Below are 18,243 nucleotides of genomic sequence, written 5' to 3' on the forward strand. Positions count from 1 at the left end.
ACATAAGTGAGGAAATCTAGTTCCTATTATGTTTGACATTGCTTAGCTAACATTTGTATATGTTCCTTGAATAAGCAAGAATACCTTAAAAATATGCTTCAAGTGGCTGGAACAACAGGAAGGGTGATATCATTGTTGAGAATAACAATCTTGAGAAACATTTAGACCTAGAAATGTGCAGCTAAGCAACACCAAACACCCTGGGAATGTAACTATTCCTTTGGAAATATCGTCAGCAGACCACCAGCTCAAGGCTTAGCAGAGCAATCACTCTTAACTGAAATGACTACAACACTGGTCACACACTTTAGCAAGAATTCAGAGGAAAAAAAGAAGTGCTGAGTGCTCTAAAATCTATTTTAAGGCCAAATTAATCCCTTCAACTCAAATCCCAGGTAAATGTCATCTAGACCCGGTGTAAAGAAGAAAATTAGATCTAGTAGATTGCACGTTCCAGTGTAGGTACTCTCCTGGAGAGTGAAGAGTTACAAAGCCTAACTAGAAAAATCCTAATGGCAAATTATTGTTATCAACCACTATCGTTACATCTGCCTTAAGGGATGACACTATCTCAGGATCTGGCTATATCATTGTGAATTTTTAAGGAATTTGTGATGTTTGCATTACAAGGCTGATCATGTATCACGTGTATTGCACTGAAGACATAATTGCAAGGTTTGAAGTGAAAAGACCAATGGGTCAGTAACTTAAAAAGAATTGACAGGACATAAAGACAATTGCTCCAACTCACATAATGCCATAAACTGGAGATACTAAAATAGGAAGAAAGGAGGAATGGTACGAAAGGAAAAGGTCAGCACAGTCAAGCCTTCTCATGAGAGATGCTGCACTTTAAAGTGAGGATCCACACTTTGCATTTACTAGATTAGTAGCCTTAAGCTTTGTAAATTCATTGATTTCAAATGATTATGTGCGTGGTCTAAAGAGTAGACACAAGAAGAGAGCCTCATTAAACAATTACACTCCCCTACCACCTATTATAAATAGAGGTGTATGTACAAGAGAAAGTTGATGTTAAGCACCATAAAAAGCAGGTTATTTACTCCCTCCAGCACGTAAATTTTATTTCATATGAGATTACACCCCTAGTTTGCTTTGCAACTTTTTAAAGATTTTTTAACCCATGCAGTATCCAGACTTATTACTCCTGACTGAATAAAACACACCGATCATCTTAGATCACCCAACAAGTGCAGCGCGCTGTATTGATACCCAAGGACAGCGATGGGAAAAGTTTTGCACAGACATGAGCAGTAAGACTGGAAATCTGAGCTGGTAACTTTTGACCCAGAGGAAGCAATCACAAACAGGCAGCACCAGGGCATTTACCGTGTTTGTGCATGACCCTGTAAACCAGGTATGATAAAACTTCACCAGGGCAGTGCAAGTTGCAAAGGCACTTCAGTACCCTCGTAGTATGGGATGTGGTATATATTTCCTTAGATGATTAAAATGACAGTAGAATATACAGACCTTCCTGAGCATATTGTCTCTGTTCCTTCACATCACCCTTCAGCAATACCAATCAGCAACACAGAAGAAACAACCAGGCTCATCTGTATGAAGAAGAAAAGTCAAACCACTGCAGGCTGTTACCCCACTCCTCACGTGGAAAGAAGCCTCCACCTTCCCCAGCAGTTCTGCTCCTTAGAGCTGAGTGCCGCCGGCTGCTTCTCTCCCCTCCTGTTAGGCTCTTACAGCCTGCTCATTCCAACCCTCTGCAATTGTTAAATGCTTTTTTTTTTTGTTGTCTCTGTGGCTCTACATGTATTTTCTTCTTGATTCTCCTCGCAGGGAAGGCAGTTTCAGCACAAAGTAACACATCGGGTTGAAAACGCCTTGCTGTCTAGGCGTGTTGCTTGATCAGGAAGGACTTTCCATAAGCACAAGGCAGAACTGGAAACAGAAAGCATTAGCCCTTATTATAGAACAATCCCATCTCCCTATTTTCCTCAGTTTTGGTGTGTCATAAGGGAAAGTTTTATTTAAATTGTCATTTAAAAAAAAAGAGAATACTTTAAGTTGAAGGAGTAAAAGTAATGATGTACAGCATTGTATAATTAAGAAATACAGGCACAAAATTTTAAGAAATGCAAGAAACTTGCCAGCCCAACATGAAGCCACATTGCACACAGGCATTGTAATTCCATCTTTAACTGCATGATCCTATGCATGTTGGGTTTTTTTTGGGTTTTTTTTTTTTTTTTTCCCCCTTTTTTTTTTTTTTTTCCTCATAGCATCACCAGTAAGGATACAGGATTTTCCATACAGTCCTTTCAGACAGCTACAGACACCTACTACACAAGCCCTGCACACACAGCCTAAAGAATAACATGTAATTTGTTCCTGAGTTGGGCCATCTCAGATTTTAAGGGGGTACAAGAGAAAGACTCAGTTTTGGTGAATCACCTGCTCAAAGCTGCCTTACAGTCATGATGCCAACACAATGGCAGGAGCAGCTATTACAGAATCAAGGATTGAGAGTAAATTATTTTTATGAAATGCAAAGTGGGTGAAATTGGGGTCTGCCACAAGATGAGCTGAATTGTTTCCAGCTCTGCCTGAAATGATCTTCTGTTGCTGTATTTCAGCCTAAAGGAAAATAATGCTTATAGAATCACTGACTTCCTTATAATTTAACTCCTGATCAGATTTGTCTGAATCTAAGAGGGTAAAGTGCTCACAGATGCAAAGCTAATGTAAGTTTCCTGAAAACATTTGTAAGTGACAAAAACTCCTCTCCACTGTGGGAAAGACTGCAGCATTAGCTTATTTCTTACCAGGCGTCAACCTCTAAATTCAAGTCCCAAACTGGCAGGAAATGAGGCTTCGTGAGCTCATGGAACGGTTCATGTTAGGGATACCTGCCTCCCTCTATCCAGCTGCCAGTGTTGTGCTGTCTCACAGAGGACACATAAACCAATACACACCCAGGAGACAATTAAAATGCTTGGAAGATTTTTAGAGAATTGACAGAAGAATAAATAACCAAAGAGGAACAAAGATATACTGCAGTTTTGCCTTTGGATGTTTTCCTACTGCATTCTGACAGATGTTCATATTATAAAATAAAGCTGTTGTAGTTTTGTCTTCCTGAGCTTCCCATTCTTTGTGAACTGTGAAATATCGCTGAAAAACTGAAATATCATCCTAATGTTATGCTATGATACTGAAAAAATGCCATAATGTAACATTCTGGTAGTATTAGTGGATTAGTGGATTTTCCTTTGAAGAAAAAAAATATTTAAGGTGTTGGACGTTCGAGCTCTTCTGCAAGTTCAGAATTTCAGCACTAATTTCTCCAAATATTTACTGTATCCAGCATTGAGACATTTGAAATCCTGTACACAGAACAATTCTAATAACTACCTAAGTATGTGAATGTTAGCTATACATATACATCAAAAGTGTACCCACTATGAACAGATCAGAGAAATTCAGCTACTTCTTTACACTTGTACAGCCATGATGTACATTTGGTTCATCCCTAATCATTAACAAAGTAAATAACAGTCAAACTAAGTTTGATTTAGTAATTGCTTGGCACAAATCTTTTTCAATGCATACTGGAGTGCAGACTGAATAACAGTTCCCCTTGCCTTAAAACCTACTAAATTTTCCATTTCAAGATTGCCTTGTTACTTGATTTTTGATATAAGCTAAATGGGAGATGAGGTAGGAAAAGCAGTAATGCAAGAGAGACTTAAACCAACAGACCCATCCGCTTTGTCACTTAGGACTACTGCCATAGTGAAATGCTTTTTACAAGCAGCAGCCTAAGAAACACATGGCAATTATTTGAATTAAAGTGGACATGCTGTGCCTGAGCACTCATGACACCATCCTATCCTCCGGGAGACTCCACCATGTCAGAAAAGTAGAGAAAGATGGAGAAAAGAAACATCAAAATCAGTAGCAAGTAGAGCATCGTCTCTTGTTTGTCAAGCAGGAACACAGATTGAATTAAAACAGCTCTTCCCTAGAGCTTCATGTTCACAGCTCTGACCAAGGTTCCAGAACCGTTTTTTGCCCTTGATCCCACTCTTAGTGCAGAGGACAATCAGAATTTATCAGAGAACAATAGCTTACTTTCAGCTACATGTTTAACATGAAACAGAAAACATCGTCAAGGGTAACTGAGAAACATCATTCTTGTAAAATTACTCTCAGGTAAGTTTGGTTAGTATAGAAGATTCACTGAATTTGTTTGCTTTCCTTTAGGTTAGCATGGGTCCTGCAGCTAGCATAAGGCAGAGAAGTTTGTAGTATGGACAGCTACTCTCCCTAGGAGTAATTCCCTTTTAATCTCCAGGGCAAGCAACTTTTCCCCAAGGTACAGTTAAACCTTTGAAACGGGAAACTATTAGCTTTAAATTTGGTGTAAATTTCAACTATTTATAAGGCTTAACAGTACCAATGACTTCACCAGGAAATAATGAAAGATTTAAACTTTTAAAGCTGCTTCTGCTGTTTGCAAACTGTTAATCCAACCTTGGATCAAGAAATACATGTTTTTATTACATACCTTAGAAAATGCCTGTTCACTTAATGTGACAAATACCTTCCCTTTTTATCCAATCTGAAACTTTAAGAATAGGCACAGTGGATTTTTATGTGAAGACTTGACTTCAGTTTAATATTAGTTCCTTTTGTGCAATAATAGATTCTTCCTTGCTTATGTGTTTCATTTTGCTAAGCCTTACTGAGAATTCACATCTTGTGAGGAAAACAGGTGATTTGGAAGTATCATGGATTTCTGTTACAGATACTTCCTGGCAAAATTCTCCTGCCATGGTTTTAGGGGTAAATTATAATTCCATGCCAGATATCATTTGGTTCTTGTGTTATGAAATATTAATTTCAACTTACTGTCCACAATTTCTACAGGACTGTGAAGTATGATTAAGCACTAGATTTCTAAGAGAGGATAAACAAAAACCACCATAACTTGCTTATTCAATTGAAAAGCTGCACTTCCAAAGCAAGAGGCTACAGGAATACTGAATACAAGGCAAACCAAACCCATCGGGAGTACTTGAAATTCTCTGCTCAAAGATATAAATCTTTCACATTATAAAGGATTAACATTTAGATGCACAGAAACTGTCTTTAGAGTGATGTCTGCAGACCTCTGAGTCACAAATTAAAATGTCTTCCTGAAAGGTAACTGTTAGAATTTCATCTGGAGGGAGTGAAGAAAACACAACCATAGGAGGAAATGAGGCAATATCAAGTTCTTTTTCTTTCTAGAGGTAACAAAATCCCAAGAGAGTAAGATGTTTGTGCTGTCAGAATAAAAATCCCCAAAGAAACAACCTAGTTTACCTTTCCCCTTGAAAGGTTGCTTTTGAGACAAGATCTGCTCTTTTTCTCTCTCAAGCATGAAACCTCTCTTCAGTTTAGGACTGTTCCCAAAATACTGAGTGAAGTAGAAATGAAGTGCACATAGTGGAACATTGAAACAAAAAAGGCCCAAACAATAGGCCTCAAACCAAAGTTGACTTCTGAGTGAATTCCCCGACCAGCAACCAGCATCTTATCAGCAGACTGAAGCAACCAGCATCTTATCAGCGTGAAATGCAACCCTGGGAAGAATGCCTGAAAACTCTAAGTAAACAACAGGAAGTAACTATAAATCCCAAATGTAAAGAAAAACAGAAACTCCTCAGACGTGCCCGGATCCTGGCCAGATCCGGACACACCCGAGCGAGGCACGTCAATCTACCAGCTATCTCCCGTGCATTTTGTATGTTTGTTTGTTAAACTGTATAACAGCCAGGCCCCCTCACAGCAAAGACAGAGACCTCACCTATGAGCGGATGCCCTGCGTGGGACTTCCCAGCTGCCGGGAAAGGCTCTGTGACTCTTTGCTGGGACGGGGCTCCCCAGCTGATGCACGGGTTGGGGTGATGGTAAAGTAGGAGGGCAACTGGTGATGGATCTTTCTTAATCACTATAGCCAGCTTTATGTAGTAATGACTAGGTGCGTTACCTTGCTTACTCTTTCTGCTGCTTTAAACTAAAGTAAAATAAGCCTATTTCTTTAGCTTGGTGTCTGTGTCCTTTGTGTTAACCCTGTCAACTGGCAAAACAAACATGTAGAGAGTGTTTTTTTTAATAAGTCAATAATACTACACTTGCTAGAAATCTGTCTGTCCTTACTTGCCAAATACTGTAACAGTGCCTTTACTGCAAGATAAGTGTATCGAGCAAGCTAAAGAAGTCCAAGAGAGTTGAACCCCAAGGGCAGCAGAACATCAGATTTGTCTACGTTGAAGAGCTTCCAGAATTCTACAGACACAGACCAAAGCAGTGTTTAAATGAATGATCCAGCGTAGCACCTGCCTATACTCCAAAGAACAGCAATCTTTTGGCTCATGACTTGTGTTTTATATAGACTTGGGCCATAAGCAAAATGCAACAGATGTAGAAAAATTTAAGACTGACAGCAACTGCAACATAACTACTATTTTTCCATTCCATCAACCAGTTATAAAACTACCTACTTAACTTGTGCACTGTGTGTACTGCGTACATAACAGAACACAACGACTAACAAAAGAAAAGCCTTTTATTCAGTGTCGCGGCCGAAGACGGGGAAGCAAGACACATCAATATGATGAGTAAATCAGCTTCGGTTTATTCCATGATATGTTCTCTTTTTATAATGTCCTAATGTTCCGTACATGCAATCACGCGCCTTGTCAAGCAAGCTCATTGGCTTATCACTACTGTTCACGCGACAAACACAAGCATAACATACATTCTGATTGGATAACAAGTTTTGCATACTTTGCAATACTTCAGCATTTTTGCGGTAAGCACATCCCTGTTCAACATCCTGTTTTTCACAACTTTAAGCAACTTCCCTGTTTCAAGGACAGTATGTCCTTCATATCTTCTGATACACATTTCTTACTGTTAATACTCCGGCCCCAGCATCTCCCCCTCTTTTTTCAAAAACTGCATGGGCGATGTCTGACAGCCGCTGAGTTAAGCAACTGATTAAGCATGGCCCAAACAGGAGGCAGAACCCTATGAGCAATAAGGGTCCCAAACAGGTTTTGATCAGATCCCTTAGCCAACCTCCCAATCCCAATGAGGCTAACCATCCATCTAGGCCATCAGCTTCCTTCAAAGCATGCAATCCATCTTTCAACTGTTGCAGTTTCCTATGTAAAGACTCTCCAGGTCCTGTCAAATTCATACAACACATCCCTTCAAACTCTTCACATCCGTGACCATGGGCTAATAATAAAAAGTCAATTGCGGCTCTATTCTGCAGAACTGCGTGGTTTACACTTTTTACATCTTTAGTTAGTTCGTCCAAAATACTGGATGTTATGTTTATTTCATCACAAGCCCAGCAACCTAGCTGTTTGGCTAAGGTTAGTGCTTTTGCTGCCGCCAGGCCGGGCAGGAGTGTAGAAGCGGCCACTCGTCCAAATTCTCCCCAAAAATGAGGCTCTCCTACCCCATCACATGAGAGTTCATGCAGGGCTCTCCTTTGTCTACTGCTATTATTCCTGGCCCACCTCATCAGCATTGATATGTTAGGATGAAACAATGCCAATTGACCTAAATAACAAGGACCTCCTGTTGGCCGCCTCGGAATACCGTTCCATGCTCTGTCTCCACAGATCAAAAAGATTCCTTCAGGTAATCTACGAGGCTCGGTTATGTTACTACCATTGCATTGCGTATAGACTAACGAGTTGATCTCATTAGTATCAAGGCTCGAATCTAAAGTTGCCCATAGCTTCCTGTTTGCATTCAACTCTCCCCGAGTTAGTGGTTCAAACGATAACCATCCACCGTCGGATCCATTAGTGGTAGCATTCATACAGCCAAATAGGTCCAACTCTTCCGGGTCCGACTGAAGGGAGGTATTAAGGGCATGAATCAGTCTGCACTGCACTTCCCCATCTTGCTGCTGGGCAGTAAACCCTGACGTATGGCTACTGGTGTTGTTAATGCTTTCATACTTAAGGTTGGTTAGGTTTACCAGTCCTGAAAAAGCCGAAGCCGTCCAAGTAGGTACTCCTATAAGGCAGGTGCGGAATGGATTACCCACACCTCCCAAAGCAAGGCACATTGACGATTGATTTGTTTTGTTAGCAATGGTTACCCATATGTTGTCTCGCGGGCTGATGGAGGTAATCCCGTAACTTGCCTGACAGAGAACCAAAATTCCTATGCACATGCCCATTATCCTACCAATAGACTCCCCCATCCTTGTCATGACGCTTACACTGCTTCTGATATCTAGTACCCAACACCTGTGTCCTTTGTGCTATTTCTACAACCGTTACCAACTTTTGTAACCTAAAGGCCGTGTGTGCGAGTATAGCTTCTTCCTCGCTCTCAAACAGCGCCCTTAGCTCGTGCTGAGAAGCACCCTCCTCATTAAGCCATACAGCAAGCGCCTGGTACAGATTAATAATTGAAGCACACCTGCAGTCTATACAACCTCGCACTGCAGCATGCTGTCGTTCATGACATATACGACCGCAGCCTCCACACCTTATAGTTATAAGTATTAAATTCCTACATCTACATCTACAATGAGTTAGCGGAAACACTTTTGCAGCAACATGTGTGCATAAAAGGCTATAAATAAGAGAAAAATCTAACTCCTCAGGATCAGAGTCACTTAATATGTTCCTTGGGAGATTTAACGCTTTGTCTATTTTCCTGCAGAGAGGTCCGAGTCTTTGGGAGCTCCTGAATCGCCTTCGCTCTTCGGTTTGCTCAGCCACGGTCGTACCCACTTGGCCGGAAGCCACCTTGGCACAGATGCCCCTTGAGGGAGGACTGTCCACTCATATCGTTGGGCTGGTCTTGCGTTGTTAACAACAGGAACCGTGAATGCAAACTTTTCAGTATCTTCCGGATGCAGGGGAATTGAAAAGAAACAGTCCTTCAAATCAATAATTAACAGTTGCCAGTGTTGGGGTAACACTGAGGGGGAAGGTAGGCCTGGTTGGAGTGCTCCCATGGGCTGCATGACCGCATTCACAGCGCGCAAATCATGCAGTAACCGCCACTTTCCAGATTTCTTTTTAATAACAAAGATTGGAGTGTTCCAGCAGCTCACTGATGGTTTTATATGTCCCAATCGGAGCTGTTCCTCCACAAGTTCCTGCAAGGGCTGAAGTTTTTCCTCGGGGAGCGGCCATTGGGCTACCCACACTGGGTTATGAGAAGTCCACTGGATCTTCAGGAGGGGCAGGCCTTGCTCCCCAATGGCCGCTGTCAAAAAGGTGTGTCTCCTAAGGTAATGCCCCACTGGCTCATTATGTCTCTGCCCAAAATCCAGAGGTTCGTATACATCACATAGGGCTTCACTGTCCCCATATGTCCCTCCTTGTTATCCATGAGTGTGCACCACTGCGCACTTTGACAGGTTGTCGCTTCTCCACCAATCCCGGCTATTGCTGACCTCGATGTTATCAGGGGCCACGTCTTCGGCCAATACATCATGGGGATGATAGTGATATCTGACCCAGTGTCCAACATGAATTGTGGCGAGTTGCCATTGGGTAACTTTAGCTCCTGTGGTGTCGCCTCAGCCTGTGACACCCTTACTGTCCTCATTGGCCTGTCTCGTGAGATAACCATTGAAAAAAGGGACAATACTTTATTGTCAGTGATGTTGGTACTGCCAAATCCCCCTGTTCCTCTTTCCTTAGGCAGGGCCCGGGGTACTTGGGGAATGAACAGGATTAATTGTGCAACTCGGCTCCCCTTTGGTACTGTCATGGACGGTTGCCATGCCTTTAGCATCACTTTAATAGTTCCAGTATAATCAGCATCAATTAAGCCAGGCAAAACGAACAGTCCTTGTCGTGTAGTGGATGATCGCCCAATCAGTAAAGCGGCTAGACCCCCACCCAGCGGGCCTGAAGTTGTTGTTTCTGCTAGGTGCACATCCGTGGTATCAATTGTTATTGTGTTTGCCAGGGCCAAATCAACTCCTGCGCTTCCTCTAGTGGCAGCGGGTAGTTCGTGGAGGCAGCCATGCTGCGCAGAGGCTGTGGGCCTGAGAATTTGTTCATCGCGCTCAGGCCGCGGCTGCTGTAGTTTCCCTGGTCAAGGGGGGTACCATCCTTTTTAAATCGTGATCGGCACTCCTGTGCCTTATGTCCATATTTCTGGCATCGCTTGCATTCACCTTCAAATCCTGATGGCTTATGGGGCTGCTGCCATCGCTGTTCCGGACATTGCTTCTTAAAGTGCCCTTGTTGTCCGCATAGGTAGCAGGCAGTAGTTTTTGGCCCTCGATCTCCTTTTCCTTGCAGATTTTGGCGTAGGGCTACAGCAAGAGCGGATGCGTGGATGCGTGCTTTCGCCTTTTCTTCTTCCCAAGGAGCTCGAGCACACGCCTCTACCATCTGAATGAGAGTAGCCGAGGGGGCTAAGGTGGCCAAGAGGCGTTTGCAAGCATTATTGGCGTTTTGTGTAACCACCTCCTTCACCATGACATCTTTGAGATCCTCTGGCACATTTGGGGCGGAGTCCACAGCTGCCTTGACTTTGTCTACAAAAGACAAAAATGATTCTGTGTCTGCTTGAGTGATCTTCATATACGGCGGATTGATTTTGCCAATTTGCGGCAGGGCCATGAAGGCTTCCAGGGCGCATGCTTTTGATTGGGCCAACACACGAGGCGAAAGTGCCGCCTGCCGTTGAGGGTCTCTATACACCCCGGTTCCTAAAAGCTGAGCTTGTGTGGCAACACGAAGCGGATCTCCAGCTGCACGTTTTCCAGTTGTTTTTCCTCCACCCTCTCCTGCCATTTTGCCAGGAACAACGTAAAGGTAGTTGGTCCCAATATCATTTCAAACAGAAGGCGAATATCCGTGGGTATCATATCTGCATATTTTACAAACGCCATGACCTGCTTCTTTACAACAGGGTTATCTAGGCCATAAGCCATGACAGACTGCTGCAGTTTGTTAATCTGGTTCCATTCAAAGGGCCTCCACTCTGGCCCATTAACGGTTGTAACCACCGGTGCTGATACCAATGGTGTAAAGGTAAAGTCCCCTGACAGTTGGGCATTGGTAACCACTCCATGCCATCGTTTTGACAAGTCAAAGGAGGGGTCTCGTGGTGGCTCCTTGGCTGGGGCTTTTGAGGATGATGGTTCTTCAGTTGGTACTGGCACCTTTCTAGGCGCAGCAGACCCATATTCCCTATCCCTCACATCTGGATCCAATCCCGCTTCGCGAAGCTGGGTTCTCCATTGTAAAATGTCTCGTCGCTCAGCTTGGGTCAGCCCTTGCCCTGACCCATAATTAAGCCTGAGATGATCACTGAGTTCCTCAATTCCCATTTCCCCGTTTCCAGCATATTGGATCAGATTGAGTCTCTGGGCCTTAGACAACGTCTTAGGCAACTCCTTTGTGCCCGCCTTAGTTTCAGTCCCTTGACCCCACTCCTTCAGCTGTGCCTCTATGTTCGATAGTCCATCCTTAATAGCGTCGGCCGCCCTCTGATACGCAAAGGCGCGAGTCTTTTTGTGTGCCCCGCCGTCCAATCTTTTCATCTCCTCTAACAGATTGGTCATAACATTCTTTTGCGCCTGCAAAAGTTTCTCTATCTTCGAGTCATCATTTGACAACTCTTCCTTGGTGCCAGCAACACCGTCATTATTTTTAGGCGGGGATGTGACCTGGGTGTCCATTGGCTCAGGCGGCTCAGGAGGGGCACTCGGTACAGCAGGGGACGCGGGCTCCCATGGTGGAATCAGGTCATCAAATGCTCCTCGAAACCCTACCGGGGCAGCGACTGGGGGCATGGGAGGTGCAAAGGGACCCCAGTCCAGATCAGCGTACCCTTTCTCCCGTTCTTCCTCTTGCATAGCTGCATCTAAGGTGCTTTCATCACCGGGAGATAGCTCGTCCTCTGGATCTTTTACAGCAGGGGATGTGATTGCCGTTTGTAAGGCACGAGCTATATCTGCATCGGCATGAACCTGGTCCATCATCAACCGTACCTCCCGATAGGTTCTTGCCATAGCTTTTGCTCCTTTCATGCCCGTCTGCACACTCTCCCATAGTTCTGACCACACTGTTTTCCAGGCCCCTGGGTCAAAAATCTGATCGGTCTCAGTTAAATGACCGCACCGCCTGCACCAAAACAACAAGCCCACCAAATCGCTGCGGTCTATCTTATGACCCGTTGTGGACGCAATCTTCATGAGCCCGTCCACTGTGGCTCGCTCCAGGGCTGTCATAGCAGCATTCCCCATCCCGAACCAGACCTCGGTCTGCCTGACTCACCAGTCAGCCGTAGCTACGCTGGTTTCAGTTTTCCGCAAGTTTTCGTCCGCCTCTCTCGGGCGCCGGGATGGCCGTCTCCTCTCTCGTCCGCGCTATAGCCTTTCCATCACGTCGGGGTCACCAGATGCCGCGGCCGAAGACGGGGAAGCAAGACACATCAATATGATGAGTAAATCAGCTTCAGTTTATTCCGTGATATGTTCTCTTTTTATAATGTCCTAATGTTCCGTACATGCAATCACGCGCCTTGTCAAGCAAGCTCATTGGCTTATCACTACTGTTCACGCGACAAACACAAGCATAACATACATTCTGATTGGATAACAAGTTTTGCATACTTTGCAATACTTCAGCATTTTTGCGGTAAGCACATCCCTGTTCAACATCCTGTTTTTCACAACTTTAAGCAACTTCCCTGTTTCAAGGACAGTATGTCCTTCATATCTTCTGATACACATTTCTTACTGTTAATACTCCGGCCCCAGCAATTCAGAACAGATTAGCACATCTTTACAAGAAAGCCATGATTTCAACTTACAAAGTCAGTATTATCATAAGTAATGCACCTTTCCTGAAGAGGAAATCCTTGTCTTTTATCAAATGTCAATTGCAAGCGTGTATAAACAAAACAAAACAAAACCAAAAACAACCAACCACCAAACAACACACACCAAAACCCACCCATATCCCAAACCCTCTATTTAGATTATATATATACACATACAGATAAAAAAAGAAACACTTCTTCATAGATGACAACTGCATCAATTTATACTTCAGGTCCTTCTCCTCCAGGAACCAGCTATAAAAGAATAAGATAATTTTGTGTTAGTGCCATAGATTTGAGTTCTACAAATCCATTTGTGTCAGTTCTTGCATTACAAGATTATAGCAGATGAAGACTTCATCGCAGATGACAAATGTGGTTTTTAGATTCACTATTATCTTCCTCTCCCAACAGAGGAAGTCAGTTACTGCCAGAGAAGCACACGCAAAAAAAAAAAAGTCTCCAAAATATGGAGAATGTTTAACAAAACACAAAGGATATCCCAGATAACACACATTTTGGGTTTTGTCTTTGCTACTCACTTCAAGATGATTCTGTCTAGAAACACCTGAGCACATTTTTAAAAGGACAAAGAACACATTTCCTTTCATGAAGTACTTCTCCAATTGCTGATTCTTCCCCAGACTGCCACTATAGTGGGGAAGTTGGCTTCCTCTCTCCAACTTCTATTGCTAAGCACAGCCCAAAAACTAACAAAGAGCCTGAACCCTTCAACAGGCAGCAGGGAATAAGTCAGCATAGAATTTTCATGGGAAGAAAGTAAGGAACTGAAGAGGAAAAAATACAAGAGAAAAAACATGAGTAAAGGAAAAAAAAAGAAGAGAATAACTATTCCTTTTACTCACAAATACTCTTTTTTAATATATTCCTTCTTAAGCATTTTAACCATTCATTTTCCTATATTCTTAATAAATAGCTGAGCACTTCTAAAGACAAAGAGCTTTGCTGCTTTTGGGACAGAAGTAGGAAAGTCTAAAGCATAGGCTTCCTGATGTGGGAAGATGTGTCCCCAAAAGACAGAAGACCTAATACAGAAACATATCTATGTCTTGCTGAAAATTTGCACTCTAAGAATCGCAGGCTGATTCTTCAAGGGCAGCATACCACTAGTTTAACAGGATGGTTGTAATTTTACCTTGCGTAAGAAATCACAACATGCACTATCCTTTAAGGATGAAGAACAATAACCACAGCAGAAAAAGGCTTTGAAATTAAGGCAAGATGACACTTGCTCAGACACACAGTAAAGAGGTGCAAGGTAGGTAAGACAGCAAAATAGAGATTATTCCTCATTCACCTAGAGCCAATTTAGGCTCAAGTCAGTCATCATCTCCTCCCACAAAATTAGGAATGCCCTTATATAGGAAATCCAGTGTCCTGGGTTGAGTGAGTGGTGGGGTTTTTTGGTAGCAGAGGAGGGGGCTATAGGGGTGGCCCCTGTGAGAAGCTTCTCGAAGCTCCCCCAGCTCCAAGTCAGTTCCACCTCTGCACCAAAACTGAGCCCATCAGCTGCGCCTCTGCGATAACGTATTTAAGAAGGGACGTGGTGAAGAGCAGTGGGACTGGTGAGGAGGAGCTGTGGCAGCTGCGTGAACACCAAGGTCAGTGGAGGAACGGAGGAAGAAAGGAGGGGGGAGGTGTGCCGGAGCAGAGACCCCCCTGTATCCTGTGGGGAGACGGCAGGGCGGCCCCCCCTGCCACCCATGAAGATCTACGGTGGAGCAGACACTGATTTATGGCCTGTGTTTTTTTGCCTGGTTGATCAAGGTGCTGTGCCCAAAGAAGGCCGGGGTCTTGGGGGAAAAGGCAGCCCCACTGCTGTAATTCAGTGCTGGGAGGATTGCAGCATGCAGGGGTGTCCCACGCCGGAGCAGCTCGGGAAGGGCTGCAGCCATGGGAGGGAATCCAGTCGGAGGAAGTTACTGACCCATGACGGAGCAGTGTGGGGAACGCTGCGGCCCATGGGAGGGACTCATGTTGGAGGAAGTTTGTGGAGGACTGTCTCCTGTGAGAGGGGGACCACGATGGAGCAGGGGGAAGAAGTTCCAGAAGCTCCCCCCACCAAAGATGGAGGAAGTGGCAGCACTGACTGTACCCCCCATTCCCTGCCCCTGCGCCACTGGGGGAGGAGGTAGAGATATCGGGAGCAGAGCTGAGCCTGGGAAGAAGGGAGGGGGGGGGGAAGGTGTTCTCAAGATGTGGCAATGCTTCTCACTGTCCTACTCTGTTATGTGTTGTTAGTGTCTGTAATAAACGTATGTTCTTTTTTTCTTCCCCTAACGAGTCTGCCTTTTGCTCGTGCTCATAATGGGTGATTTTTTTTTCCCCCATCCCAGTCCTATCTCGAACCCCAAGCCTGGCTCATCTGTCCCTTCTTATTGCCAGAAGAGAAGAGAGAGAGAGTGGCTGCGTGGTGGTTGGCTGCCGACCAGGCTCAAACCACAACATCCAGATTTTATTGCCATCTACGCAGGCAAGAAAAAACTACTGTGGGTCTGCTTTTGTAGTATTTAGGAAATAGCAGAATTCAGCAATTGCAGAATTACAATATTTAAGTACGTTTTCAGTACTGATCTACATACACCAGCAAGTGATAAAATGAAAATCATAGTGCTTCTAATTTGGTATAATCCAAGAGACCTCCAGATTTTTTTTCACAGCACATAAAGGCCCAGCTCCCTGGGCATCACGTGATTACATAGTTGCCAAATGATTTGACGAGCTTGTAAGTATCCAAACTGCTGCAAACACATTTATACAGAAAATAATGGATGAAATGTAGATGTATTTCACCCTACATACTCAAGCAGGCAAACACTCAGGAGTTAAAAGGCACTGTATGAACCAGCCTACAGAGCAGGCAAGAAAGCCAGCGATTCCCTTGCACACCTGAAGACCAGAGATGCATTCACCAGTATATAATGAAGGCCATGCTCTTCTCATGTTTCCTGTAACATCTACCAAGCAAGGCAATAAAATCACTTTTCCAGCATCATTCATATACATATATACCCCAGAAGCTACTTGAAAGTAGCTTATGTAACAGAACTGTCTGGAGAGCTCAGCTTGAAGTGTCAAATTCAATCACTGACCAATTCAGAGGTACAGAAAATAAATCCATGCAGCCTCTTAACAATGATGACTTACCATTGTTATGTTATTTCCATTTAGCAAAATCTGGTCTAGCTTTGTGATTCTTCTTCCCTCAGGTGTAATCTCACTGAAGCAGCAACAGAAAAAGTAAGAACGAACACATAACCGGAGACAGTGATTCCAGTTTTGATTACAGACCTGACATAAATGTCTACATTAAGATGACATTTGTTGGAACTAACAAATAAATTAGCCACACTGCAGCGTAATCTTGAAAACTGATCACCTAGGTAGAGGAAGCTACCTGGCAACTAATAAGATCCATTGTACTTTTCTGCTCAGTACATACAGATTTGCCCTCTAAATCTTGGCAATTTCCTGAATACCACCAATCCTCAAAATAGCTTTCAAATAGCAACATGGCATAACAAAATAATATATACTCATCCTTAAGTCTGCCAGATTTTTAAATCTTTGCCTAGACCTTAAGGAAACGTAAAAGCAAACAAACAAACTATTGTAAAGTTTGTTTACACAACCCATGCAAAATTAAGGCTACAAATTAGGAACCTGATTACAAGTCCAAATCATGCAACAGCTACTCTATGGCATGGCTGTCCAGAATAAATCACCAAGTCCAAGATATAAAGTCCAAGATATAAACTATTCAGTTGGCAAGTATTCAAAAATTATAAAATCACTTTGCTCATAGATCTTGTGCAGAATTTTTTCTTCAGGAAACCAAAGATTAAGTAGCAACAAGAGGTAGAAATAATACTTACAATTCTGTAACATCTTCTAACACCATATCTGAAAATCCAGTTTCAAGGAAAATAAGGCCCAGAGTTTTAAAATCAAAATAGTTAGAAGTTATTTTCATTTTATACTGAACTGTGATTTTTATCAGTTAAATAAAGATATCAGAACAATACAATTAATCCATACAAAAGGGTTCTATCCAGTGGACTCAAACCTCTCAAAAGCAATAAATGGAGCTGAAGAATAAAGTGGACAGCCTTAAACATTTCCATCGGAGGATACTGACAAAGTCATCAAACCCTAGGAGTGTTCCAACAATTTCCTTATCGCTCTTCATCACAATATGAATGCGTGAACCTATGCATTTGTCCACAAGTTCTGCCGATAAAATCAAACAAGGTTGAAAGGTACGAGACATTGTTTTGTAGAAGGTATATATATATTTTTATTTCAGAGCAAAATCCCTGACGTTCTGATGGCAAAAGAAAAACAAATAAAACAAATAATTGTCGCAGACACCGGTTAAAAAGAAAACAAAATAAAACAAAAAAACAACACACAAAAATAAGGGGAACAAAAAAAAGGATTCATTAGACAGACCGCGGTGGGGGTGGGGGTTGGGCTAGGAAGCCGCCGCGCGCCGCCGCTTAAACTTCCCGCCGCCCCGAGGGCCCGGCCGGCGGCCCGGCCACCCCTGCACCGCCCCCCCGGCCGTAGGACAGGAAGGGAAAGGGAAAGAAGAAGGGAAAGAAGGGAAAGAAGGGAAAAAAGAAGGGAAAGGCCGGGCCCGGGCCCGGCGCCCCCCGCGACGCGGCGGCCGTTACCGAGCGGCAGCAGCTGGGACGGGTTGGTGTTGACGTTAGCCGCCATGTTAGATTCAGACCCGACCAATCGCTACCCTCCGAGGGGCCGGCCCAGCAGCCCCGACGAGCAGATGGCAGAGCCATCGCTTCTCCCCATCCCCCCTTAACCCCCTCAGCCCGTTTTCCTGGAAATAACCTGTGAGCCGTGCGTGTTGGGTGCGACCAGGTAGCGATTTAAGAGGAAACACCCTTTCTGCTTTTCCTCCTCCAGCCGGCCCCGGTACCCTCTTCCTTTTATTTTTTTTTTTTTTTTTTTTTTTAAACCCGATCCCTGGCTGCTCAGAGAACTTCTATGTACTCCTCCCGGGCTATCTGTCCTTGCTTCCCCTCTCTGTAGGCTTCCTTGTTCTGTTTTAGCTTGCCCAGGAGCTCCTTATTCATCCATGCACGCCTCCTGGAATTCATACCTGACTTCCTCTGTGTGGGGGTGCATCTCTCCTGAGCTTGGAGGAGGTGATTCTTGAATATCAACCAGCTTGCTTGGTCCCCTCTTTCCGCTGAGGCTTTATCCCATGCTACTCTGCCAAGCAGATGCCTGAAGAGGCCAAATTCTGCCCTCCTGAAGTCCAAGGCAGTGAGCTTGCTGGGCTCACTGCCCAAAAGATCTTAAGCTCCGTAATTTCATGGTTACTGCAGTCCCGGCTGCCCCCCA

General features: G+C 43.8%; 1 protein-coding gene across 1 annotated transcript; it reads right to left on the reverse strand.

Annotated features, from left to right (window-relative positions):
* Window positions 1–12,471: 12,471 nt before the first annotated feature.
* On the reverse strand, window positions 12,472–17,615 carry LOC104355997 (U6 snRNA-associated Sm-like protein LSm5). The gene is made up of 5 exons (XM_032998816.2): window positions 17,553–17,615; window positions 17,011–17,106; window positions 16,752–16,779; window positions 16,024–16,096; window positions 12,472–13,110 (listed from the first exon to the last, which is right to left on the reverse strand). Exons 1-5 carry the CDS (start codon window positions 17,596–17,598, stop codon window positions 13,078–13,080), a joined length of 276 nt encoding a protein of 91 aa, XP_032854707.1. The 5' UTR covers window positions 17,599–17,615; the 3' UTR covers window positions 12,472–13,077.
* Between the last annotated feature and the right edge of the window lie 628 nt (window positions 17,616–18,243).

This window comes from Tyto alba, unplaced genomic scaffold (assembly GCF_018691265.1).
Source record: "Tyto alba isolate M040663 unplaced genomic scaffold, T.alba_DEE_v4.0 Super-Scaffold_48, whole genome shotgun sequence".
In the NCBI taxonomy this organism is placed as follows: Eukaryota; Metazoa; Chordata; class Aves; order Strigiformes; family Tytonidae; genus Tyto; species Tyto alba.

Excerpts from the sequence above, each read along its gene's own strand:
- LOC104355997 (XM_032998816.2), bottom strand. The coding sequence starts at position 17,598 with ATGGCGGCTAACGTCAACACCAACCCGTCCCAGCTGCTGCCGCTCG. Across the intron at positions 16,780-17,010 it reads AGGGTTTGATGACTTTGTCA|ATATGGTGTTAGAAGATGTT; the intron begins GTATCCTCCGAT and ends CTGGATTTTCAG. Across the intron at positions 13,111-16,023 it reads ATGGAAATAACATAACAATG|CTGGTTCCTGGAGGAGAAGG; the intron begins GTAAGTCATCAT and ends ATTCTTTTATAG.